At 44.8% G+C, this 27,415-nt stretch overlaps 2 protein-coding genes across 3 annotated transcripts in view; one reads left to right on the forward strand and one right to left on the reverse strand.

Moving 5' to 3' along the window:
- Window positions 1–15,944, forward strand: part of gli3 (GLI family zinc finger 3) — a 105,138-nt gene extending 89,194 nt beyond the window's left edge. The window contains exons 9-15 of one of the 2 annotated variants that reach the window (XM_069667197.1): window positions 774–887; window positions 1,787–1,927; window positions 8,013–8,162; window positions 8,286–8,450; window positions 8,539–8,829; window positions 9,890–10,283; window positions 11,793–15,944. In XM_069667197.1, coding sequence (XP_069523298.1) covers window positions 774–887; window positions 1,787–1,927; window positions 8,013–8,162; window positions 8,286–8,450; window positions 8,539–8,829; window positions 9,890–10,283; window positions 11,793–14,161 — 3,624 coding nt within the window. In that variant the 3' untranslated portion in view covers window positions 14,162–15,944. The remainder of the gene's footprint in view (window positions 1–773; window positions 888–1,786; window positions 1,928–8,012; window positions 8,163–8,285; window positions 8,451–8,538; window positions 8,830–9,889; window positions 10,284–11,792) is intronic. The other variant, XM_069667198.1, reaches the window with a different exon arrangement.
- A 1,028-nt stretch (window positions 15,945–16,972) lies between these two features.
- Window positions 16,973–26,682, reverse strand: prpf4bb (pre-mRNA processing factor 4Bb). Its single transcript, XM_069667626.1, has 16 exons — window positions 26,603–26,682; window positions 24,886–24,964; window positions 23,352–24,499; window positions 23,065–23,232; window positions 22,642–22,800; window positions 21,442–21,523; window positions 21,082–21,283; window positions 19,988–20,061; window positions 19,812–19,902; window positions 19,430–19,577; window positions 19,206–19,343; window positions 18,955–19,108; window positions 18,758–18,872; window positions 18,530–18,681; window positions 18,310–18,396; window positions 16,973–18,177 (listed from the first exon to the last, which is right to left on the reverse strand). The coding sequence occupies exons 1-16, from the start codon at window positions 26,659–26,661 to the stop codon at window positions 17,974–17,976; spliced, it is 3,060 nt and encodes a 1,019-aa protein (XP_069523727.1). The 5' UTR covers window positions 26,662–26,682; the 3' UTR covers window positions 16,973–17,973.
- Between the last annotated feature and the right edge of the window lie 733 nt (window positions 26,683–27,415).

The raw sequence follows: 27,415 nt of genomic DNA on the forward strand, positions 1-27,415 counted from the left end.
TTGTTTTTTTTATGCTTGATTAAGCAAATGATTGAGTGACTTATAAGCATCACATGCATTTTTAATGCTACTACGGAGGATAGCACAGAAAGAAAAGTAAGATAGAAGATGGAAGCATCTGCATTTTGTCAAATGGGTGCTTAAAGAGCAGCTCCAGTCATGTTTTAAGACGTATAAAATGCTCTGCTTAAAATAATAAATTGTGTCTGATATGTTTTTTCTGCAAAAATACGTTTAATTACCTTTTAAAAATCCTCCCAAGGCATCTCCTATTTCTCCCTCATTACAAATTCCTAATCTGCATAGGCCCCGCCCACTATGCAAATTTCCAACCGCCCCCTCCGTCGTGAAAACAAAACACGCCTCTGCCATCGTTTAGCTGCAACTTGTTGAAACTTAGCTAGCTTGAAATGTAGTAATTAGCAGTAACGTTAACGTTAGTAGTCAGAAGTGAGTTTGCAAAAATTACGATGACGGTTACAGCTGGCTCGCGCATCGCCAAAGTGGTTGCCATAGGTTACACATAATGATATGCATAGCGTCACCCCGTCCGTTAACGGGATTGGCTCCTTAGGTTTGTGACGTCTCAAACCTGCCAATCTGAAAACGTGTTGTTCAGCCTGTCCTTGGTACACTGCAGTTTAAAAGCAGACAGGCCCAGCCATGGAGATGACTGCTGGTGTTGTCCCTGATATGTCTTGTAGCACATGAAGAAGGTTAAACACTTGATTTTCACTGGACGGGGTTTTTAAAATATTGTTTTGTTTCCACAGACCAAACCAACAAGTGAATCTGCAGTGAGCAGCACAGGAGACCCCATGCACCACAAACGCTCCAAAATGAAGCCAGAGGAAGAGTTGCCGAGCCCAGGCGCAGTGAGTGTACAGGTGGAGATTACCTACATTTCCAACAATATAAAAACATAGTTCTTCTCACTGGCTATGTAAGATATTCTGCAGTCATCGACATACTGGCAAACACTGTTTGGTAAATCCCACAATTCACCAGCAGTTTTTTATTTTTAGATCTTTTCCAGTAGAATAGGAAGCCTATATAATGACTGCTCACGTGCCAAAGTGGCTGCAACAATAGACAAGCTTACCAGCCACAGTTTGTATTTATGTACCTGCATTTGGCTCTTTGTTGGTGTTAGTTTCCCACCCTGCTCTTATCAGTCGCTGTTTCCGAAGCGAAATTGATCTTTGCAAGACTGGAAGGAAATTGTTTTTTCTTTTGTTTAATCAAAATTTTAAGTGGCCGGCGAAATGAAAGACGAATGTGGTAACAGTAAGTGTTTGCATCTGCAGGAAAAACCCTGTTAGAGTCGGGCAGCAGCAGATGTGGTAGAAGCTCTCCTGTATGCGCCCACACCAGCGCTCTGCTCAGCCACCAAACGGTGACAGTGAAATATGTCTGAGCTAATAGAGCAACCTACAGCAGGAAAAGGGGTTAGATTCTTCAAATACTCGCCCCGGTCCTGTCGTATAACAACTCCCAAATACAGAGCAGGGCTTTCAGCGCTACATTTCCTCCCTCCACACTTCTCCCAGGCAGACAAACACGGCCGGATTAACAGGGGCGCTGTGGCTGAGACCTGTAACCAAATCATTTTTCACTGAGCCTTTCATGTAAACCAGCAGGGCGGTGAAAAAATACCTTTCATGACAAATTTGGATGGAAGGCAGTTCCTGTAGCTTTTAGACCTTTCTGTCAAAGCCTAGTATTTAGCACATTTATTTCTGTTAACGTGTTTTTGAACAAGAACTTTTTCACTGTTGTTCCTCAGGACCATCCTGATGGGATGACCCTGGTGAAAGAGGAAGGGGACAAGGATGAGAACAAACAGGAGCCAGAGGTGGTTTACGAGACAAACTGCCACTGGGAGAACTGCTGCCGCGAGTTTGACACGCAGGAGCAGCTAGTACAAGTAAGTAGCACACGCACACACGTGGCTAAAGCTGCTTTTTTTTTACACTTCTATTCTATCGCAGAATGTTTAATTATCCACATGAAGCTGCCCCAAGCAGTTATGTACATCAATGTTTGTCAGGATACTAGAAAGAAAGAATATTTCATGTCAGTTATCATGCGATGTTGGCAAACAACAACTGTGCATTGCTAGCAGAGAGCATAATTTAAGTCAAGCTAGCAAAATGGCAGCAACCAGTGTAAGCTAGTCACACATTTTAAGGCTGTAATTTTTTTATGGCTGAAAGTTAAGGTACTATAAACCTAAAAACACAACATAAAGCAGTTTCATGTTGTGTTTTTAGTTCATATTATTTTATCTTTAAGCTACGAAAAAATTACAGCCTTGAAAATGTGTGACTAGCTTGCTGCCGTTTTGCTAACGTCGAGTGTAACTTAAGTCAAGCTAGCTAAATGGCAGCAACCAATGTTAGCTAGTCACACATTTTAGGGCTGTAATTTTTGTCTTAGTTTAAAGTTAAGGTAATAAAAACATAAAAACACAACATAAAGCAGTTTAATGATAAAAATTAGGGTTTCTAAAGCTATTCAGAACCGACAGGAGTGGCTACTAGCGGCTAATGCAGCTAAGGTTAGCTTTGATTGTTTCTTGGTGCTCAGCTTGTTTTTAGAGTAGGATTCTTTTAGTGTACTCAGCAGGGCCAGCAATTATAGCAATCTTATAACATCCGTACACATAAGTAGAATAAAGTTGTTTAAAAAAAATAACTTTTTTAAATTGCACTGGTGTGGAAGTGACATCGACCAATACTCAAGTTGAGGTATCAGAATCGCTCTTAGAAGGGAAAAAATTGTATCAGAAGATAGCTGCTGCATTTCTCTCTTTAGAGGTGCTTACAGCTTTAAGTTAGGTGAAAACACATACAAAAGATTTCTCGATGCAGCTCAGAAAACACACTCCAAAATTACAGTGTGTTTTGGTTTGTATGCTGTGCGAGGTGTCAAAATTGCTCTCCTCAAACTCTGTCCATCCCAGCAACCTCAGCCGCAGCTGCACTCTGCACAATGCCCCAACCCCTGCCTGCGTGTCCGTGCAGCAGCAACATACAGTACAGTGGAGTCAGAGCTGCAGGCATTGACTGATACTGCTGCTGGATTCCTGATTGGATCCAGAGACGGTGGTAATGGGCTCAAAAAGCTGAACGGGGCTAACTGATTTGGCGGGTTAAAGCCTCCCAGAGTCAGGATGTGAGCTTTGTGTACAACACTGGGCCGGCCCTCCTCCTCCTGGCTGTTATCACAACTCTCACACAGCCCTGGAGATGGATGGCTCTCATCGCATTGCGCCGGAGGGGTCAGCGTTAAGCTAAATATTAATGATATTACGGTCGTGTCACCCCCAGTAGGGCTACTTACACTGACGCTATTAGCTCTGCTGCTCTGTCGCGGCCTGTGAACCTCTCACTCGTCTGCTCACTGAAGTTGGAGAAGTGTTGAAAATACACCAATATGATGCCGAATACAAGAGACGCTGGAGTGCACACACACACACACACACATGAAACACACATCAGCACACATCTGATAGAAAGATCCTCAGCTCTTCACAGCTGTCTATTTGCCGTCTTGACATTGCAATCCTCAGCCGCGGTGGTAACCCCTATCTATAATTGATATCCTCAGCGCGGAATGGGCTGCCTCCAGTGTTTGAAGGGCTCGGCTCAAAGGTTGAGGATCTTGACAACTTCTTGCCCCTGTTTCAGGAGGTGGGATGAGTTAAGGTGGTGCTGGAGGAGGAGGAGGGGTTGGAAAAGCGTGCTCACATCCTCCCCCTACTGTAGTCACACCAGGTGGCCATCTGAGCTAAAAAAACAACGTCCTCTCATTCCTCCATAACCTTGCCAAGCTGCACTTATTATCAGATCGCCAACAAAATCCTTATTAGTTTCCCATTTTTTCCATCACGGAATTGTTTTTTTCTCCGGCATTTGACTTTCTGATATTGCATTTTATTTCTCATTTTCTATGCACATGCAGATATGCGGAGAGATGCCAATAAAAAGTCTTCGCCTACAGAATCCCTGCCCTCTAATTCAGCTGCACGGACGAGAAAATGCTCTTATCTCTGTGCACCCCCACCCCCCTCAGTAATAGGATAAGTACAGTATTTGGACCACAGTGGCTCTCCTCACACACTGGGAGGGGTTTGGGGGGAGGGTGGTGTGGGGGGGATTTCCATATAACCAAACAATGAAGCGTCCCTTCCCCCTGTACTTGTCTTTTGAAATAGCTTTGGGGAGAAAAACATGATAAGAAAAAAAATAGCACTTTCTCCTTGGTCGGTTAACCACTAACGTTTGAATAAAGTTTATACAAGGATTTATATTAGTCTGACTGCTGTGCTGACAGCCTACGTCATCAAATAAATGTTAGTTTGAGGTATTAAAAGTAACAGCTCGGCAGATCTCTTTGTGGTTGGCCTAATTTTAGAATTAAGCCTCCACACCACCCTCATCGCGTTCCACCTTGTTCAAAAGCTCTCCTGCCGCGCTCTTCATGCATATTTTTACACTCTCCAACGTGCTCTCACCATGACACGCCGTGGCGCTCCTTTATCATCTGCGTTTAAGCGCTCTCGGTGCAGCCGATAAGATAAACATCAGATCTACGCAATTTAGCTCACTTATCTGGCCTACCCAGTCAGCAAAAGCGAGGCGGGTGTCAATTTTACTTTGCTGTATTTATTTCATTTGTTACATTTCTCCTCCGTCTCCCTCTCTCTCTCTCCGCTCAGCTCCACATTCTTCTGCTTCCCCATTTCTGGGCATAAACCTCTCCCTCACTCATTTTCTCTTTCATTTTCTCTCCCCCTCCCTCTTTCCCCTCGGAGGGAGTACTTTTAAAGATAAGGCCTGGTGGCTTCTTTAATGTCTCTCTTGAAGTGGGCTTTTTTGTGTCGCCTGAGATGCCAACCCCACACTCCCATAATTCACTAATGTGGCCTTTGCTGAACAAGGACCTAACGCTGATACTTCACTGTGGAGAAATCTACAAGGGCGCTATGCATCCAGTGCTCTTGTACGATGAAAAAATGTAAGTTAGCCATTTTTTCATCTGTGTGGTAAAGACGTTTTTTAGGCAATAGTTGCTGCACACAAAAGGATAGAGTGGGGAGGACATGCAGCAAAGGTCACAGGTCAGAGTCACACCCCCTTAGTATTTTAGACTGCATATGAAGGCTGTCTGATGGGGTTGGTGGTCTGCATGTGTGTGTTCTCATCAGGCCCTTCCCGCCCTCCACAGTCCACCACTCTCTTCCAGGTCGTCTACATAGGTGGCGCTGTGATGGGGAGCCGACTCTCCCTGTGTGCAGCCTTGCTGGGGCGGCTGCTGCGCGCCTCCCCGGTGTTACAGCGAGATAAACGCGGGCGCAGTCTGAAGACTGCCCCCCTCTCTGGCTGCTGGCGCGGGCTTTTAATTGGTAAAATGCAGATTTTTTTTGATCAGGAGAAGGATTAGGCTCCTTATCTGTCAAGAGTATCTTACTCTAAGATGAAAAGACTGTGCTGAATTACACATGCCAATTCTAGCTCCCTGCCCCCTGCTCGCTCGCTCACTTACTCTCATCCTCCCTCCTTCACTCAATTTTTCCCCCCTTAACTTCCTCCCTCCTCCCTGCTTTGCCTTTTTCATGCTCTTTTTTTTCCTCCCCACTCTCTTTACACAAAGCACTTCAGCAACTGACATCACAAAAGAGCATATGATTTATTAGGCGGTGTTTGATAAAGCTAAACGGTGTTGCGGGTCCCACAGCTTAGTGAAATTGCCTTGTAAACAGGCCCTCTTTTCATGCACGCTTGCATTCTAATGCATGAGGGCTGCGTCCCAGAGAGAGCTTGATAAGGAGACATGGAGATGGATACTGAAGTGGGCAAATGCTGGTAAATAGTAAAAAAAATGAGATTGTGTGTGTTATATGAGTGTGTGGAGATGTGTGGGTTTAAGGATTTGCATAGAGGGAGGCTTTTATTCTTTAGAAAACATCAAAACACAAGTGTAAAATTCTCTGTGTTTTTAGTTTAATTTGTTTATAGATGTTGCAATGCAGCCATGCACTGCTGCAGCGCCCGCACCTGTGTGTATGTGTGTGTGTTTGCGCCTCTCATACGTCACAGACGGCTACAGTGTCCCCTGTGTCCGTGTCCCTGGTGCTCCCTGTCGTGCGACTCCCCTCTAAATCCATCTTGGTGGCGTTTTTACAGTTGTTGGCCGATAAGCTGGCAGGGGGAAGATGAATAACCTGCCGCGCCGCCGCTATCAGCACCTGTTTGTCGATTTAGCCGGCCAACGGGGCCTGTCTGCTCAGCATGGAGATTATTGATTCAATAAGAATTGCCATTAGATCATGCCATTAGGTTTCTCGGCGGCCCCTCTCCCCGTGCTGTCTGTCCCCCTCTCTGTCAGCTCAGAGGCTCATGCATCACACCCGTCAACGACCTCCTTCATTTGTACAAACAGGGTGCGAGTGTGTATCCGCCTGTGTGTGCGTGCGCTCGTGTCGTGCCAGCCACCCGCGTGATCCAACACCGCAGCGTGCTCCCATCGCTCTCAGCCCGGGGATATTGAACGCTGCTCACAACAGAGCGATTGCTTGCCACAGGGATTCCCTCACAGAGCGGGAGAAAAAGAGAAGACGAGTCAGGTTTTCTCAGCCTCTGACCGTGCTGAGGAGGAGATCAATCTTGGGGAAACTTCACTAACGTCTGTGGTCATCCAGTCCCCAATCATTTTCTGTGGAATTAGTCTTGTTTTGTCACTTTGAAATTAAAAAATGTCAAGTGAGAATAATGGAGGTCCTTTGCGGATATATTAGTGTCAATTTTACTCTTTGCTTTTGCTGTCGCTCCCTGCTGTTTCTGCGCTGACTCATTTGTCGATACTCCTCCTTTGGTATAACTGGAAACAGTGTTTTTTTTGTTAGAAGTGACTTTGGGTCAATAAGTCTTGAAGAAAGATTAAAAATAGAGCGGGTCCTTGTGGATGTGACGGTCACGGCTGGTGGTTCAATGCGGGGTCATGATCCGTCCACTGGGCAAGCCACAGGGAAGGTACAAAGATGCCATTGTCGGATCAGTGTCGTGCCCGGAGGGGAACTGACCCTGAATACTTTATTTGCTTTGGTCCTGCATGGTTGATAGCTCAACGATGTTGACAGCAAGTGCTCAAAGAGAGCACGTTTTCCCCAGAGCATTCGAAGTCAAGTTTCTGTTTCTCCCCCTTCCTTCTCTCCTGTTGCCATCCCTTCTTCTTCATTCACCCTCAAGGTAAAAAGACTCCTCTCCGCTTCTAAGGAATGTAATAATACCGGTTTCTTTTGGTCAGGATATTGTGTCTGTCTCTCTGGGTTTAAATTGCTCCCGGAAAGGCACTTCAGAGGCCACCACAGTGTTGTCTCTAAGAGAGAGCCAGATGTTGACTTCATCCCCAGAGGGTCCTTTTTTCCTCCTACCCTTTTTCATTCCTCTGAACATCCACCACTTACCTGGTTTTGCAAGCAGTTAGTAAGGAAAGAAAGAAGCAGAAAAAGGGGAAAGAGAAAGGTGGTGTCCACAGATATAATGCTTGGCCGGAGTTGTAAAGCCCTCGCTTTTCAGATGCCTCGACTGAACTTCTGGTTTCTTGTCCCTTTCCCTCACCTCCCTCCCACCTCCCCGTCCTCCTAAGCCTCAGATTGGAAGTTGCCACGGCAGCACAACTGTCAGCACTTGTCACGGAGAGTCGAGGGCCAAATGTGATGCGTAGTGACAGGGTTTTATTTGAAAAATCCTGTTCAGATCGGACACTGAAGCCTGCCTTTTCCCCCTTGTTTGTGCAGATTTGGTCAGAGTGAGGCAGAGAAACAAAGGCCCGAAAGAAAGGAAGAAAAGACTTAGAAAAAAGAGATAGTAACACACAACAACAAGTCCACTCAAGGCAAAATAAAATTGCATAGTCCATAGTAAAACTCTCGTTAACAGACGCAGCAAGAGCGAATCAAAATCCATCGATCGGTTTGGTTGAAGTTCTGTCATCTTCTTTTCTAGCACATCAACAATGACCACATCCACGGGGAAAAGAAGGAGTTTGTATGTCGATGGGAGGAATGCTCTCGAGAGCAGAAGCCCTTCAAGGCTCAGTACATGCTGGTGGTCCACATGCGCAGGCACACAGGGGAAAAACCCCACAAATGCACGGTAAGGATCCCGCTCGGTTAGATTCGTTTCTTTGCAGATGATGTGCTGTTTTACATGTGATTTGCTTAAACAAGATTCGGCTCCAAGAGTGATGTCCACTTCCTCGTCTTCCTCTTCTTGCAGTTTGAGGGCTGTGCCAAGGCCTACTCCCGTCTGGAAAACCTTAAGACTCACTTACGATCCCACACGGGAGAAAAACCTTATGTGTGCGAACACGAGGGCTGCAACAAGGCCTTTTCCAATGCCTCAGATCGGGCGAAACATCAGAATCGCACACACTCAAATGAGGTACTAACTTACATATTTTCAGACAGTTAAGCTGCTTTTACTTACATGAATTTGGTGTTTACATGCATTTTCTGTCTTTCATTTCCAGAAACCGTATGTGTGTAAAATCCCCGGCTGCACAAAACGCTACACAGACCCTAGCTCCTTACGCAAGCACGTGAAGACAGTTCACGGACCCGAGGCGCATGTCACAAAGAAGCAGCGTGGAGATTACCCGCGCCCTCCCCCCCAGCCTAGGGAGCCTGGGGGCAACAGCCAGGGCCGGTCCCCGGGGCAACTGCCCCTGGGTGGGTATACGGACCAAAGGGAGTACAATCATGCTACCTCAAAACAGGATGAATGTCTGCAGGTCAAGTCCATCAAGACAGAGAAGCCCATGGTGAGACTTTACCTTTCGTATCAGTTCATTCACACCTTTATTTTTATTCTTTTCTAATACTTAAACTACTAATTCCTCTCCTTTAAATGCCTAGTATTTAGTTTTCTGTGTGATTTAACTTTGAATTTGGATCATTCACATTAACACTGACATCTTCTAATGGGTAAACGTTTTCTTCTATCCAATGCTTCGGCATTACTCTCTTCCCTTTCTAAGGACAGTGGGTAATCAGGTGAGATAGGTATCCCTATATTCGTAAAGCATTCTTTTCTTGCTTTTTATCGTCCGTCTGACTTTTCTCACCCCATCACTACTGCTTGACTTTCACCAGTTTTGTTCTCATTGTAGGTTTCCCCTCATGCCTCATTTTCATAAAAAAGTTTAGTCATTCATTGTAAAACACTTTGAAAAGGGCGATGATATTAACCAAAGACAGAGCATTTGGGCAGAACTGTGAGGGCACTGAAAGTATCCTGCCCAGGGCTCCACTGCACAGCCAAAATCATTCACACAGTTAACAGTGTGAATACCCTCGAAACACTGTTGATACTAATGCCAAAAAAGTAATTCCATTATTCCTCAGTGCCACATAGATCCTCAAATTCAGTCAACAACCTAATTAGGCACCAGTCCGTCTCACAAGAGGCCTTTATCCTATTTGTGTATCCTCTGAAAACAACCCAAAACATTTCTCTCTTTTGTTTTTTTTCGTGCGTGTTCCGGCTGGATCACAGGGGGCGATTACTCATGCCCCAATAATGCGCAAAACATTGTCTTTCGAAGTTATTTGGTTTGACAAACCAGCTCAAACTGCAGCGATTATGCAAGATGATTGTATAAACACTTGAACAGAGTAATCTTCTATTATGGTCTTTAATGGATATCTATCATTTTGTAATGTTATAAGTGATGTGTCATTCAACAGATTACATTACATCATTCTTTGTGACTTATGACATTGTTTATCTTCCCATGTCTTACCTAAAATAAACTCGGTATTACTTTGCCGTCTTATTTTTGTTCTTCCTAAATTTTCCTTTCCCCCGTCTGTGTCTGTCAGACGTCTCAGCCAAGCCCTGGCGGTCAGTCTACATGCAGCAGTGACCAGTCCCCCATCAGCACCTATCCCAGCAGTGGAGTCCAGCTTGCTGTGAGCGCCGGACGCTCACCAGGGGAGGGGCTGGAGGAGAACGGGGAGAAAGAGGATAACGACGAAGAGGCGGACGAGGAGTGTGAGGGTGAGCCGGCCCCCATCATGGACTCCACAGTCTCCACGGCAACAACTGCCATGTTGACCCTGCAGGCGAGGCGAAGTGTTGGCCGCCCCCTGCGCTGGATGGAGCATATCAAGATGGAGAGGCTGAAGCAGGTGAATGGAGCGCTGCCCAGGCCGGGCCCCCTGTCCCCTACACCGCCCCCAAAAGGTTCCACGCTACCCACCATCCTGGGGAAGGGTAAGCTCAATTTTTTCAGCTATTTTAAGCTTCATTTTTTTTAATTGAATTTGAGGTCCAAGCAGGTATGGAAATGTGTGCTATTCTGCTATGCATAGTACCAGGATGCCCATAAGGTGGGTGGGTACGGCCTGCCTTCAGAGTAATTTGGGGTTCAGTGTTTCACCGAGAGACACTTGTGGACAGAGGTGGACAGTAACAAAGTAAATTTACTTGAGTAATTTTTTGAGTAGGCTATCTGTACTTTAATTGAGTATTATTTTGGGGGGAAACTTGTTACTTTTACTCCACTACATTTGATTTCTAAAATCCCAAAGACAATAAACTGTCTTTGTATAGTTCTGCGTCTGGTTTGTCTAAGTCAGGGGTGCCCAAACCTGCTCCTGGAGAGCTACCTTCCTGCATGTTTTAGGTTTCTCCATGCTCCACACCTGATTCGAATGTTATGCTCATTATCAATCCCCTGAGAAGCTTCAGTTGATAACGAGCAGATCATTCAAATCAGCTGTGTTCAAGTACAGAGAAACCTAAAACATGCAGGAAGGTAGCTCTCCAGGAGCAGGATTGGGCACCCCTGGTCTAAGTGATGTTGCTGTACCTGTACCTTGCACGTCTCCACGGTTGAACGTAGAGCAAACATCACTCAGATCAGGCGGTTCACTTAGTGGTGGTAATGATGGCTACGGCAGAGAAGGATGACGGTTCTCCACCTGAGCACCCATGGCCGTATCTTCAGCCCATGTTTGAATTTTTTTTTAAATGAAGAAAGATTTGTATCGTTTAAAATGTTCGCTCTGTTTACCGCGCGCAAACTTCATACATCCTACATAACAAGTAGTTTGAATACTTGAATGCTAGCTCAAGTAATAATTTGACTGAGCAACTTTCACTTATATTGGAGTAATATTTGCCCAGGAGTATCTATACTCTGACTCAATTAATGAAGTTGTGTACTTTGTCCACTACTGCATGTGGACTGCAGGAGCCGGGGATAGAACCGCCAGTCTATCAATTAGAGGACAACCCGCTCTACCTCTGAGCCACAGGCCTCCAGAAATAATGTTTTGAATTCTGTTTTTTTCCAAAGTATTCTTGGCATGAAGTACTCTTATTTCAACCTGAGAGCAGTTTACAGTTAAGTATGTGTAGATGGAATTCCCGTCACCAAAAATATGTGTACAAATCTCTCTTTGTGAAATAAATTATCCTGAATTCCATCTTGGCTGAAGCATTTAGGCAAAACAAATGCTTAAAATGTACTGCTCCGCTGGAAAATGGTATCAAAACCATATCAAGCTGTACATCATATCAGAGAAAAAAGCATGTAACAATGTTTCATGGCCAAGTGCTGCCTATTGTCCATGGCAACATCTGTGAGAGAGATCTCTCCACACGCTTTTTTCTCTCTCATTCTCCTGTAATTCCCCTATCGCCTCATAATTTCCTTGTTTTCTCTGTCGCTGTCCAAACTTTCTTCATTCCTTTTCCTTTCTCTGTTTTGTTCTGCAGGATCCTGTCTGGGCAGGCAGTGGGGGGTGTCTGCTCCTCAGCCACCTGCTCATGCTGAGCTGGGCAGCACAGAGCTTACAGTGCTTAATTTGCTCCGAGACCGGCGTGACAGCAGCGGCAGCGCCACCAGTTCAGCCTACCTGAGCAGCAGTCGACGCTCCTCAGGCATCTCCCCCTGCTTCTCCAGTCGACGCTCCAGCCAGGCCTCTCAGAGTGAGGGCATGATGACAGCTGCCCACCACCGCCGCCGCCACAACCTAAGCTCCACCGACTCTTATGACCCAATCTCAACTGATGCCTCCCGCCGGTCCAGCGAGGCAAGCCAGTATGGAGGTGGGGTAGGAGGAGGGGGTGGAGGGATACTCTCAGGTGGGGGGTGTGGAGGTCTAGGAGGTGTAGGTATAGGCGGAGGAGGAGGGTCACGGGGGATGCTCAATTTAACCCCAGCACAGCACTACCATCTGAAAGCCAAGTATGCAGCAGCAACTGGCGGCCCACCTCCCACGCCTCTACCCAACATGGAGCGCATGAGTTTGAAGACTCGCATGGCCATGATGGACGAGGGTGGTAGCAACCACTCTTTGCCGCCTCTTGTCAGACCACATCGCTGCAATGACGGCACCAACGGGTACACCAATGGGTATACGGGACATTCAGGCTACAGGAGAAGGGTCCTCTATCCTGGCGAGGGGCCACTGAATGGGAACCGGAGGGCCAGTGACCCAGTGCGGACGCAGGCTCCTGATATTTGCAACTTGCCCCCAGTACAACGCTTCAACAGCCTTAACAACCTCCACCCTCTTCCACCTCTGTCACATTATTCTACACCTGAAACTCGCAACTTTAGCCTACAGAATTACACTCGCTCTGAGGGCAACCTGCAAAGAGGTCTGCAGCACTCACCTTACACTCCAAGCATTGCAGAACATGCAGCCTTAGAAGCCCTGGCCATGGAGGATGGGGAAGCCAGTCTGTTGCTTGGGGATGAGGATATGCTACCAGATGACCTAGTGCAGTATCTGCACTCCCAGGTTCAGGTGGATGATGGCTCATACATGCATTTGGAGGACCAAATAGCTCCTAGCCAAAGGGACACCTCCAATGTATCTGTGGAGGCGACAGAACCGATCACGACTGGGTTAAATATGGCCTTCCCTGGGCCTCACTGTCTCCAACAGCAGCAGAACGGAAGAGAGCGAAAGAGCCCAAGTAAGCTTCCAATCCAGTGGAATGAAGTGAGCTCTGGAAGTGCTGACAGGTCTCCTCAGAGGGAACAAAACAACCAGACACAGTGTGGAAGGTGGTCAGGTACGGATGGACCCGCATCTGTGCCATTTGGCAGGTTTGGAAACATGGTTGTTCAGCAACAAGTGTCCCTTGATTTCCAGAACAGTTGTGCCCAGGCTAATCAGTCTCAAAGTTCTTGCTATGTCAACCCTGAGGTGAAGCTAGAGACATCGCCCAACTCCTGCATGGAGATGAGAGTCTCTGGTCACAACTCTACAAACACTTTTGGAAGGCCTAACTTCGCACAGATCAATGATGGGCCTCTTCTGCAGGGCTACAAACAGCAGGCCTCTCATGGACCTCAGAAACAGAGCCAATTCCTGCAGAACCACAACAGAAGCACCTCTTGCCAGGTTGGGAACAATCTAGTTCTTACCAGGGCCTCTATGGACCACCCACCCAGCCTCTCCCAAGAAACTGCTCTTCATCACAATCGGCAGTTTCATGCCCCTCGTCCGCCGAACAGTTGTAGAAACTTGGTCAAGCCCCAGCAGTACATCACTCCCGAGAACTCTGTTGAAATCCAGGCTAGTCTTAACCATCAGCAACAACTGGACCACTGTTCCCTTGCGCATCAGGTATCAGTGCTAAAACTCGAGGCCCCAGACCATGGATACTTAGAGCAGGGCTATGGCAACTGCCTCTCTTACGAACCAGCTGATTGCAAGGCCTCCTCGTACCCTGTTCTGGAGGACCAGTGCTTACTGGACTCCATGGCTGAGCCTGTGGGACAAGGTAGTGGTAGTGGCAGCGGGAACTCTGTTGCCCTTCTCTCCCCTGGTGCTGACCAGGTGACCAGCACGGTGGATGGCAATGTGCCTGTTGTATTAGACGAGGGGGCAAGCCTGGACTTTAGTGCCATGCTGGAGGATGGCTTCGACCAGGGTAGCCTGGTCTCAGGGGTGTTGAGTCCCTCCATCTTTCAAGGTCTGTCCAGGACCTCATCACGGCTGACCACCCCTCGAGCATCCGCGACCTTCCACAGTGTGGCCCCGGGCCTGAACAACATGGCAATTGGGGACATGAGCTCCCTCCTCACCACACTTGCTGAGGAGAGCAAGTTTCTGGCAATCATGCAGTAGCTGCTCGCTCTCTCTCAGCTATGTCCTCCCTAAGGAAAAAAGAAAGAGAAAAACTCTGGTGTATGTGAAGATTAAGACCAAAGTGGCAATTATGAGAACTATATTATGTACTTAAAGTGTTGTGGAACAGGCAGATGCCAAACCCATTTATTTTGTAAAAATGTCATCCCACACAGAAATGGGATGTGTCAAAAATATGTATAGATAAATAGTTTTATTCCTTTTCTGGAATGAAAGCTATTTTTGGAAGCTCTTCTCTTTGTATACTACGTGATGGTGAGCAGAAGCTCACTTCTTGAAAACAGTATTCTGTGTATCGTCACTGTTTTTGCTGTACACACTGATGGTAAAAATGCATGAATTCAAGGTTAAACATGAACTCAGTCTATCAAGGTACATAGACAAGCCCGTGTGCCAAGTGTCTCCTGCTCTGATCCCCCAGGTACAAAGCCGCTAAATCCATTCTTCTGCAGCAGGTCGGACATGGGTCATTGATTTAACAGGCCCTGATGATATCTTTATATATCATAGGTTTTAATAAGTGGTGTCTTTACATCTGTTGTCATTTTGTTTGTATGATACTTTTGTGAATCTGTTAATGTTTTAGTGCTTCTACCAAGTTTTACCAAGTGGTGTTTTTGTAACTGCAGTACGGTATCGAGTCCACACATCCGAGTCATGGAGGCACCATAGATAGTCGTCTACTTGATATCTAAATGGCTCAATTTAGTTAGTCAGCTAAGGTACTCACACGTGTATATAACAGTGCTTTTATATTCCGGTTGTGATAATCTAATTATTGATGTTGGATTGCACGGTTTCTCGGAGCTGTTATGGAAACAGACATTTTCTCCTTGATGATCAAAGGGCCCATTTGGTGCTTTATGTATGCGTACATAAATAGATATGAGTACTTTGTTTTTAATCTGTCTTAATGACCTACAGTGGTCCACAGCACATGAATTTCTCACTCATGATGATAAATGCTGTAAAGTGGTGTGTTTTGTTTCATAGGAAACCATCTGTATTGTTTTTTTTCCAAAGCTCTTAAATTCAGAATGTGTACTGCCACCAAGTATTGCAGTGACTTTGTCGACAGTGTTAGTATTGCCTTGCAGTCTCATGCGACTGAACACAGAATATTGAGTAGTTTACCTTTTATTCAGCGTCAAAGCAATGAGGTACAAATTGTTTTATTGTTCTTTGGTACTTTTGTCATTTTTGTAGCTGTGCATTGATGGTGTTTTTTTTTTCTTCCAAAAAGTAGAAATCATTTCCTTTTGAAGGGAGGAAATTACATTGAGGTATGTGCCTTATAAGTATCTGCCTGTCGGTAAAGAGAAAGATCACTGCCAATCTTCCATTGTGAATTATAAAAAAATTAAAGATCATTTAAAGTGTCTCGTGAGACCAGAAAAAAAGATGAAATGATAGAACGTTTATATAAGAAAAGTCTGAATATCAGAAAAGTAAAGACTTGCGAAATGCATTCTACTTTTCTTTGATTTTGTTTTTTTAAGTTTTCACATTTATTGTGCTTTTCTTTTTTTTTTTATATCAAATGTGTAAATACAATACTCTTTCTGTAGGTTTAGCAGAGGAAATGGGAAGTATCCTGGGGCCAATAAAGAATTGACTCTGAGAGCAGGGATTCCCAGGCCCTGGGTCGAGGCCAGACACATCTGGCTCAGAGCGGAGAGTTCAAGGGCCCAGCACTGCCCTCCGCCAGAAGAGCCACTTTGCTCTTTTATAACTGACTACAAATGTTTGTATGGTTTTAATAAAAATGGAAATTATATTTCAAGTCTCTTTTCGTCTTTGTGTGCTGGGTTTGATAATACATGAAGGGTGTGGGTTTGAATTGTGGTTTTCTTTCTATTAAGACAACCACCCAAGATAAAGAGAATAGACACTACTGTTATGGTTTACACACTCCTTATATTACCGTAGAACAAACTGATGTGTTCTTCAAAAAACACCCTCAGAACTTGTTTTTTAATTTGATTAAAAGAGAGAAAATAAATATACAGCCTTCCTTTACTTTAGATGTTTGGGAATAGACTAAAAGTTACAAGATCGGTCAACATCAGTGCTTCTTATGCCCTCTTCTGATCATCACAGGAAATTGCACTGAAAGCTATGAGTTATGCAGTGTATGAATTCCATCCCCATGAATTTGATAGCATGGTTACAGACGGTGTTTGGTTACATATTCACATTAAAAGCAGTCATGTCCTCGTCTCTCTGTGCTAAGATTAAAGCCAGTAGGCGTTAGTACCCCTGCTCATTCAAACCGACATCTTTACCAGTGGTTATTCCACTATAACCCGCGTGTATCTAAAGACCCCGTTAAGGCTCACAGCCCATCAGCTCATTTCAGAAGTCCTTTAAGAGGGCTTTTTTTTGCAAGCACAGAAAGCTCTTGCATCATTCTTTAACTTTCCAGATGGAGAAAAAATGGGAATCTTTTCGGAGTGAGGCTCCCATTATGCTTTTAAGAAGCTCAACACAAGTGCAATCATGTAACGGGAATGAAGGGTACAGTTGAGATTAGCTTTTGTAGAGAGGGAGCATGAGAGCTGAAAATTGTCCAGACTGGACGCAAGATTGACCGTTTTTACTTTTGATGTTGGGCGCAGGAATATCACCTCGATCTTCAGAGTGCACTTAGAGCACCCTTTTTGGACAGCTAACTTCCAGTTGAGAAATCTGTACACATGTTCTATGAGTGTTTGCTTCCTGTCCAACTGTTTATATGAAGATATCTATTGATAAATAGGATGTACAGGTTGTCAGAATGAAGAAAGGGGGTTTGGTATACAATAGGAAACATTTTATTACTAAAAAGTTGTGTTATACTGAAGGTGCTCTTTCAGCAGCGTTTCCACAACTATTCTTTATTGAAATCACAAGATTGTTTTTTAACCACTTAATGGAAAAAAAAAAAAGAATCACACATGAAATGACACTAACTGTGGACTATATACAACAATGGGAGAGGAGGGTCACAGGGGTGGCTTCAAGAGGCCAGCATTGTTTGGTGTTTTATCACACTAGGCTCGTACAGGAGGCACTTAAATGTGAGAGCCTTAAAAGAGCCAGGACCGAGCCAGAGTGCTGGAGCGGGAGGAGGGTAAAAAACTTAAACATGGAAATGTCCAGCGACAGAAAACAATGACAACCTGCTTTGAAGAAAAATAAATCTTGTTCAAGGAGTACATAATGTGCATCTATACCTTCAGTTCAGACCTCGTGGCCTGAAGAATTTGTAAGAGGTGGTGATGTGGGACACTGATGCACATACAGAGCATTTACATAGGCCTGCACCACAGAAATCTAGCACACAAAGGGTGCACATTCAAAAGCATGCATAGCCCCACAATGACAATTGTGATTAGAAAAGAAATGATGTTTTTTAGACGTCTGCAACTACAACAAAACTCAACTGTCTGCTGCTTGAGATTGTTAATGCAAGAGACACAACAGTATTTACAGGAATTATATTTTTCTGTCACTCCAATGCCAGTTAAATAAAAATAAAAGTCCATAACTGCATTGCCGGGTATGAGGGGGAAGTTTACAATGATATATCGCAAAATCGGTGTCTTCATGAATGGCTACCATCTCAATGATCTATTTACAATAAAACACAATTATGTATCCGTAAAGAAAAGAAAGTCGAGGAAGAACAAAAAGTCCATGACATTCTGAATAGAAGTCTGTGGGTTGGCTGCTTCGCTGCAGAGTTCCTGTCAGAGCTGGTTTAGTGGTTGGTTCTGTGTCTGCTCTGGGAGTGTGTTGCGTTCAGGGTCTCAGATCTTCTCCTGGATAAAAGGGTGCTGCAGAGCCTGGTTGATGCTGATGCGTTTGGCTGGGTCCAGCATCAGGGTGCTATCCAGCAGGTCCTTCAGCTGCATCACCTTCTTCCTCTGGTCCTCAGGCAGGCGCTGGCCTCCGATCATGTCCGCCAGCAGGTCTTTGGTGGGGTTGATGGTGCTCATCACCGTCACCTTCTCCTGATGGGGCAAAGAAAGGCAGAAACAGATAAGTTCAATTTGTATGTAACAAACACTGAAATAAAATAACAGTCTATGCAAATTCTTCAGCTTATAGATTTCTCATCAGGGGAAGATGACGGAACGCCTTACCCTTTCTGTCACTTTGTCTACTTCAATGTACAGGAAGTTCAAATTCTGATCAAAGTGCTGGTCTTTGAACAAGCCTTTACGGATCATCTGAGGAAAGAGAACCACAACATTGCATCAGCCGTAACTTCTTGAACGCTGCATTGAACAGGAACACGTCTCGCTTCATCCGGGAAAGGGAAACAATAACTGACGGAACTGAAATTCTATGATGCAATCTTACCTTGTTGGGCATCTTGCCCTTGAGGTCCATCGCTAGTTTGATCATGTGGTTGTTGGAGGATCCAGGAAACAGGATCTTCCCGGTGTAAAGCTCGTATAAAGTGCAGCCAACGGACCACATGTCGATGCCATAGTCGTACGGCTTCCCTATGACTGAAGCAGAAACATATTGTGAGGAAGGACGACTTTTGAACGCAGATAATTTAAGGATAAGTTGCTCGCAACTTACTGATTTCTGGAGCTCTGTAGAATCTGCTGACCAGGTACGGTGTGATGTCGTTGTCGGCAACATGGGATGCAGAACCAAAGTCGCACAGCTTCAAAATGGTCTTTGACTCATTCACCTTTCAGGTACAAAAAAATAAAGTTACTACACACAATATTTTCTTCTTTCTTTAACCTGAATTAACTGGATTTTCACTGTACCAGGATATTGTCTGGCTTGATGTCAGCATGGAGGATGTTGCATCGTTTGAGCAGCTTGAGGGCCAAGAAGAGCTGCTGGCTGTAGGAGCGCACAGCCTTGATGTGGAGCCCGACATCTTTACCGTATTTCTTCAACACCTCTCGTAAATTCATGCTACGGATGACAATACAGACGGTGAGAGAGTGAGGCACGAGGAGTACACTTCTCAAATCATGAGAACAACAAAGAGCGGTGATTCTTAATTCAGTACCTAAGAGGCTCAAAGACCAGACAAAGATGCTGCTTGTGGTAGAAGTGCCTGAAGAGGCGGAGGCAGTGGAACTTGTCGTCAGGATCTGCGTCATTTAGCTTCTTGAGGAATTCTAACTCTTTCAACCCCGTCTTCTGCCTGTGAACAAAAATATTCATCCATAAGTTTGCCTGTTTTTGAGCACATCTATACTTGCTTTTGAAGTACATTTTTTCATGACTTACATGAGCTCGTTGTTTCTGATGATCTTGACTGCCACCTCCTGGCCGGCCCTGGCGGTGTCCCTGGCTCGGATCACGTTGCTGAAAACACCCTGACCAGTGTAGCCGTACACATCATAGCGCTTGTCCAGTGTCTCTCCGATGTTCACCCCTAAACGAAACACAATTCATAAACTTGTTAAAGGCAGGAAGGCGGTTACTGCACTTAATAAATTGTACACTGAAACTGCTCCATGCACAAGCCTTGTATGGACACATTATGATATGGAGTTGTAATGGCACATTGATATGCGACAAAGTAAACATTTATGTGCATCTACTGATACTGATTTGCCCCCAGATAACCTGTGTAAGCAAATATAAGGTTATGAGAGGCAGTACTTACGGTAGTAGCCCTCAGCATCAGTCCAGTTGTCCCTGAGGTTGGGGTTCTCCTTGAAGTCCTTCCCTACACCTGCTGCTCTCATCCTGGCACTCTGCAGGAACACAAATATAAAGCCAGCGGCTTAATAAGAGTAACGCTCAGCTGCACAACAAAATTTGACTTTCAAATCTTCTTACATCAAAGTCGGCAGCAAACATGTCGTCGGACTCTGTAAACATGTCGGGGGCTGAAGGCTTCTTTGGGTTTGCTCCTGAAACAAACAAAAACAACAAAAGGAAAAGGACAGGTTGAGTTTCTGGTTATCCACCATGTTGTACGACAGAATATCTGGTACTTGTGTTTTATTCACATACTCTGCAGAGATCAAAATATGCTGCAGGTGGCAGAGACACCCAGGCTTTGGATTACAAGCCAGCAACTGAATGAACACATGACAGAAAGAAAGAAAATTAAAAATCGCTGCATCACACAACTCTGCATTTCTCACACAAACCAAGACCCCAATACACTTTTGGTTTTGGTATGATGTGTATACTTGATCAGTGCATGAAACAACAGGATCAAATAGGCCACAATTTGCACAATTTAAAGGCAGGGGACAAAATGCTACCCATCAGCTTGCACCTTTATAAATTCCTCCACATCTGCTAAAATGAGTGTGACCGAACCGATTTTGCTTCCAAGCATAAGAGAGTTTTCTAAAATGATTGCCGCCCCTGTTAGAGCTTTCAGCCGCTCAGGTTCTGATCTCCATGTTCTGAGAAAACTGCTCCTCAGTGATGAAGCGGAGAAGAGGAATCCTTTCCACATTTCAAAGGTTAAAGTAATGGGAGAGGTTTGAGGGAGCATAAGCAGCAGTATTCTGTCGTTACCTCGGTCAGGCTAACCCCATTCAGCCTCAGAGTTACTTTGGGAAAAGGAAAAGGTCAAGCACAAAATTAGCTCTAAGATTAGAAGCCAAACATGATTGATGTCCTGTTTAAAAACTAGTGCTATCATACTTCTGGCAGATATGGAGGAAACTGCGCTAAATGGTGAAAGGATACCTGCCAAATGAGTAAGCACTACTTGTAAATAGTGCTATAATAGGACAATGTTTGCCTACTTAGACATGCATCTAATTAAGTCCTGTGCATATATCAGAGAGAGAAATCTGAATTATGCAGGAATCAATTGTATGTGCGTAACTCTTAAACATACACCTGACTGTGTGGTTCATTCAGTTGGCCTTGTACGCCGACAGATGTGAGAGTTTGGAGCGGGACATTACCGTCTTTCTCCTGTGCGATGAGGTTGTGCTTGGCTTTGATGTTGGCCTCGAAGGTGTTGAGGTTCTCGCGTTCATACTCCTTGACATCTGCGGCTACTCGCTCCAGGATGTCGTCCGGTGAGGGGGACCGGCTGCGTGTGCTGCTTTGGGGGCTGCTGGGCTCCGACATCATGTTTGTGTCTTCATTCACAACCTTGTATTTCTGTACGACGATGGGAAACGTTTGACCGTGAGATTACACATTCATTGACATTTGCTGTGTAATTTCTAGAAGCAATACTTAAAGCTTCAACGCTTATATTGGTCTAATAAGATGAATAATAAAACAGGAGGTTGAGATCAGCAGAGGTGTAAACAGACCTGGACGATGGCCAAACGCTGCTGGCGGCGCTGCTCAATAAGAGCTTCTTCATCTACTTCCTCTCCATCAAAGTCCTCCAACCTGCAAACACAAGCCCACTTTAAGAAATATGGAGCACAATTTCCTGTTTCTATCTGGGCCAATGTGAGAGAGTTCAGTGGCAGCGTATCAGCTACAGATTTTCTGACCCATTTCCAACAGCAACACATTGATAAAACCCCGTCTCTTTCAAACCCTTAACACGATCTGACATCCTAAGCAGTTGCCTTGAACAAATGTTTTTATATATTATTAGTCAGCTGTCATGGTACAATGACTGTGATTAAGTGTTTAGATGATTGCAAAGCTCAGATAAGCATCCATATTCTTGATGAACAATGCAGACTGAAAGAGAAACATCGTCGTTTGCATTTCCTTTAAATTTATATCTTAGCTCACATGAAAAGTAGCTCTTGTTGCTTTGATATAATCTCACACCTCAAACTGAATATTTAAACCACTGTGTGCTCAGTAGTAGGGATGCCACGGTGGGGAAATTTTCCCACCGGTTAATAAACTAAACTCGTGACACCACCAATGTTCCCGATTACACAGGACATAAAAAAAAAAGTAATAGATGACACTCAAACACCTGCAGAGTGCTTTAGGGCTGACCCGAATAATTAGGAGACGAGCAGATATAACACAGATCTGTGTGTTTCTCATGCTCTGTACCCCGCTTAATATGGTCGCCACCTGTCCGTATTTCCCGGCACAGTGGATGACACGGGCAGGAGCTGTAACCTGCCGAGTTCATCATAGTTTTTAAGGCAGCGCGGGGAGGACACAGACGTTTAATAACGTGGATCTGTGTGCAGATCTTTCTGTCTGTCTGTCACTGTTAACAGAGACTCCATGATCAAACTAAACTGTACCACGTCATCACTTCAGTCCGCGATCACCTACTCCTTCCCTCCGTGCCCGTGCTCTCCCCCTCTCGGCGCTGCGAGTCTGCATCACAGTTTTTACTAGGCTGTATGATGTTTTTTAAAGTCTAATGAAGGTGAACGATGCTCCTTGTATATTCATATTTCTATACGCCCAAAAAAGGCAAAACGACGGTGTGGGAGTTATGCAATCGGTGGGTGTAACTCTGACTACCGCGGCAAGCCAAGTCAGTAGATGTAGCTAACAGAAGGGTTGGTCTCTCCTTTACTCACACTTCTCCCTCCGAGGACTCCTGGTCCACTTTCATGCCCTCTGACAGGCTGCCCTTGAACTTGTCCTCGTCCCTGCTGCGTCTTCTTCTCCTCTCTCGATCGCGGGACATTGAGCGTCGGTACTGTCTGAGCCTCCCGTACCTGTCTCTCTCTCCAGCCCTGCACAAACAGATGTCAAGGAGGGACAGTTTATTACTTGGTTAAATCTATTCCAAAAATGGTCGTGCAAAATGCTACTGTGGAAACACACTTTCAGACAGGAGCGCCAACAAAGACTTTTTAGTAAAGACAAATATCCCAACTCAAAACAAATGCCTGACTAAATATAGACAGATAACGTGTGCCTTTGATAACATAAGAGACACAGGTGTACAAAAATATCCTCTAAGAGACGAATGAAAGTTGAGTAAAAAGTGGCATCACCTGTGTCCCAGTGGAGAGCGTCTGCGAGGAGAAGAGCGGGAGCGTCGTCGTGGTGACATCGACCTCCGTCTCAGAGGTGAGCGACTCATCCTGCGGCGAGAGCATGCTCTGGGACTGTTTTCTCGTGAACGATCTCTGCCTGGCCCCGCGTCTGGGCGAAGGCGCTTCCTGTACAAGCATCAGGGGACAGACGAGCTGAAGTGGACATCCTACATCTCCCAGTCAAAGATATCTATTAAGATGTTTATGATATTTTAAACACTATATAGATCTCAGTATTTATTTACCTCAGTGGTGAGTCCTGCCTGTCAACATCCCTCCTCCTGGCATCTGGTGAGCGGCTGCGGCCCCTCCTGGGTGGGGATCTTGTTCTGGATGGTGAGTGGCTCTGTTTGGATGTCCGGTCAGAGGCAGTAGCGGCGGGGTGGTGGGCATCTCTGTGGCGAGGAGAAGCACTCCGTTTCCTCACGGGGCTGTGAGGCCCTCGTCGATGAGGGGAACGGTTCTCTTTCCCTGACGAAGCGTCCTTGGATGGGGACTTGGCTGGCCGTTTGTCCCGGTCAGCATCCGAGCGACCTGGGCGTTCTCGTCCGAGCGATCTGGACCGTCGACCCGCTCTGTCCTGGTTTGGTCTGTCATCCCGCTGCGGAGAGGATCGTTTGTCAGGGCGGCCGCCTTTCTGCTCTCCTCTCCAGCTGGAGGGGGAGTTTGACTTCCTGCTTCTCTCCTTGGAACGGTCAGCGCTGCCCGACCGTTTTCTTTCCTTTGACCTGCTCCTGCCGCGGCCTCTGTCCTTTACACTTGTGTCCTTGGTGCTTTTGGTCACCTTGTCCTGCTTAGACTCCTTGGCCTGTCCTGGCCTGTCCGCAGACTTACTCCGACTGCGACGCTTGGAGTTGGACTTACTGCCCTCGGTTGAGTCCCGTCTAGATTTCCCACTTTTCCCCCCTCTGGGAGAGATGGGTTTACCTGAGCTGCCCCTTTGACGCTGTTCTCCATTTCTCACCCTAGCATCTCCGTCCTCCTCAGATCCAGAGTTGTAACCCTGAAGGATCAAACCCATGCCTGACTGAACCTTGCCCTCCATCAACTGGCTGTCCAGCTCAGCTTTGATCATGGCCCTCTGTTTCTCCAAATCCTCCAGCAGGGCCCTGTCGTCCAGGCTTGGATTTCCAGAGGAGGGTGAGGATTCGATTTTTCTGTGGCTGGAGGAGCCGAAGAGGACAGCACCACCGGAGGGGGAGGAGCCTTCTTTGCGTTTGTGTTTCCTGTGTTTGTGACGATGCTTACGTTTGCGGTCCTTGTCCTCGTCAGAGGCATGTTTGTGTTTTTTGTGCTTGCTGCGATGCTTGTGTTTTTTCCTCTTATGTTTCCCGCTGCTGCTGTGATGTTTGACCCCCTCTTCAGCCTTCTCGCCATTAGTCACTGCCTCCTCCTAGGACAACACAAATAATCAGCTTGATTCATTCAGGTGCAGTTTCATGTCAGTATTTACATTTTTAGATTGTAAAGACAGTGAGAACGCTTTTTCTTGAATTACAAATTGTCGTAAATTTGTATGTTAACATTTAATAGCGGCTCCTTAGCTGCTACATGAAAGTTTTAGTATGTTTGTAGAGCAGTTTTTAAAATGTTACATTGTTAAGCTGCTCTTGAATATAGCTTTGTGAAGAACTTCTACAATAATACATGATTGACTCCATGTCTTTTTAATGTGTCCAGATCAAGATTAATTCAAACAAAATTAACTTCAGAATTAGAATCAGGATCATGGCATCATACCACTGAAGATATTTAGGTCTTGCTGTAGTCCACCCCTACCTCTTCCTCCTCCTCTTCCTCAGACATGTCTGCGCTGTCTTCATTTCCACTTCTCTCCTGGCTCTCCAGATCCTGCTTCCTGTTTGAAAGAACAAATCATTGACCACATATTATAATATGCTGATACTATAAAAACAGTCAGTTATTCAGAATCACTTGATTGAATAAAATGACAATAACTTTGCAGAGAACACTGGTCTCTTACATATCTGTAAAGTATCTAATGTGATCAGGTATTAGGAATGCACAATACTGGTATTTTTGCCGATATGCCGATATATTTCAACCCTTTTTGCCGATTTCGTTACCAATATTTTAGGCCCGTATATATTTTATATTATATTTTTTTTATTTATCAAGTCTCCCCAGTAGTGGAATTGATATCATGCCTACTCTTATTGTAGTGGCCCACTGGCAGATGCACAAATAACACAACACAGTGCCTAAAATGTACACAATCACTTCAAGAAAACTACTTAAACTTAGGTTATGTACAAAATGCCATATTTATTTGTAAGTCACATTTTTTTTAAGGAAAACTGTAATATTTGTCAAGGGAATCGTTGAGCATTTAGACTTAATTAAAGTGTTGTGGTGGAAAATATCAGCAGAAAAATGACATATCTGTCGATGCCGATATGTCATTTTCAAGCCATAATCGGCAGATACCGATAACGTGCCGGTAATATCATGCATCCCTAGTATCAGCCATGAAATGACTATACTAAATGTCATACAACTGATATACGACAGGAACATTTAAGACATTGAAAAAATTAAATGAATCAACTGAGAAGAGCAATAATTCCTAATTGTTGACCAAATAAACATTGGGGGAAAGAGCTGGTACAGAAGGTCTTCATTGTTGTCTCTCAGCCAACACTAGTAACCATTGGCAACCGGGGACCCATTGACTTCTAGCATCAATGAAAAATAAGAACTTTCTGTGCAGTGCTTTAATCCTTCTTGTACAGTGTTCAGTAATTAGGGGACGTGTTTATATAAATATTTTGTTACATAAAACCGTTGATTGATCTATTTTCGTTAAGCACACTAAGCCATCAACCAGAAAAAACCGTTAGATCACTGCAAACACTAGTTGGCTAGCTCAGCGGTTAACATTAGGTAAACCATGGTTACGTAATGTGCTGAATTTGGCAAGAAACTTACAACATTTTAAAGCATCAATGTCCGAAATAAAAGCCAACAACCCAAGTGATTAAAATCTGCCCCTAAAATTTAACTATGTAAACTTTACTTGTTCGCACGACCGCCAAGATTTCCACTCATTAGCTCGGATATGCTAAGCGTTTTTAGCAAACTTAGTACTAGCAAGCTACATCCCAAGGTAGCTTCTAGCTATGCTAACTTACGTTACAGGGTCATTATGTGCTACCGTACACACACGTTTGACAACACTTAGTCTGACACGATCATGTTACGGAAGGAAATACACAGCGGCGCAGTTGATGTACTCTTCTGAGACACATTCGTTTACCGAAACTTAATGCTAGGCACGCTTGAGAACATTAGCTAGTGTGCTAAGAACGTTAGCCGAACGTTGACAAGTAATTTAGCTAGCCCAGGCGCGCGTGAGGCTGCTACTCTGCTAACCTCCGCAGCCATAACTCCCCGGAGAGGTGCGTTTCTATTTCACACAAGGAAGGCGCTCACACATGTTTATTGCGAACGTCTTATCTTTAATTAAATGACTTACACGTGTTCGTTGCCATTATTCATTCTGCTGGACGCGATGTCCATCTCAACGTCGGCCATTTTCCTCAGCCTAGGGGCCTTTTCTTCTTCGATTGTTTTGACCGCAGAAGTACACGGATATCAAAACACTCAAACGCCCTCTATAGTGCTGGCGGAGTACAGCAATCGAGGTGTGTGGACTGAAATGTTTCTGTTGTCCACCAGGGTGTATACTTGTGTAACTAAGCATTTTTCAGTTAAATTACAGGTTTCACCACAGGCACGAATGTATAGGTGCCATTCGACAGCAGGAACTTTCCCCAGGAACTAGTAACCTTTTGAGGAACTCTGTGCTTTTTGATAGCAGGAACCAGGGTATAAATTTAGTCCCTGGAAAGTCCCTGCTCAAAAGGTCCGGGACCTTTAAGGGGGGGCCTGCAGTGCTGATCAGTGATGATATTTTTATTTTGCACACAATTTTTTTTTTTGCACACATTTTCTATTTTACAGCTCTGTTTACCTTTTTCTTTTTTCTTTTTTTGCAATGACCTTTTTATTTAATTGTTATTATTTACTACTGCTCTAAATGTGTCTATTGATATTTATCATGCATCTCTGTTTGTACTCACTGATGTCAAAAATAAGGAGTGTAACAAAAAATGTTTCAGTGTTGTTCAGTTGATTCCAATATATTGCTCCAAGCTAGTTTTCGAATGGGTTTCCATTTTTGTTGTAACACCTAAACCTCTTCTTAAAAGTGGCATAATAATCCAAAACTAAAAATGTAGAGCGAAAGATATGGATTTAAACATCAGAATTAGAAAGTGTAGCCTAT

The sequence above is a fragment of the Semicossyphus pulcher genome, unplaced genomic scaffold (assembly GCF_022749685.1).
Source record: "Semicossyphus pulcher isolate SPU_LCO1_2020_fin unplaced genomic scaffold, fSemPul1.0.p SCAF_18, whole genome shotgun sequence".
NCBI classification, from domain to species: Eukaryota; Metazoa; Chordata; class Actinopteri; order Labriformes; family Labridae; genus Semicossyphus; species Semicossyphus pulcher.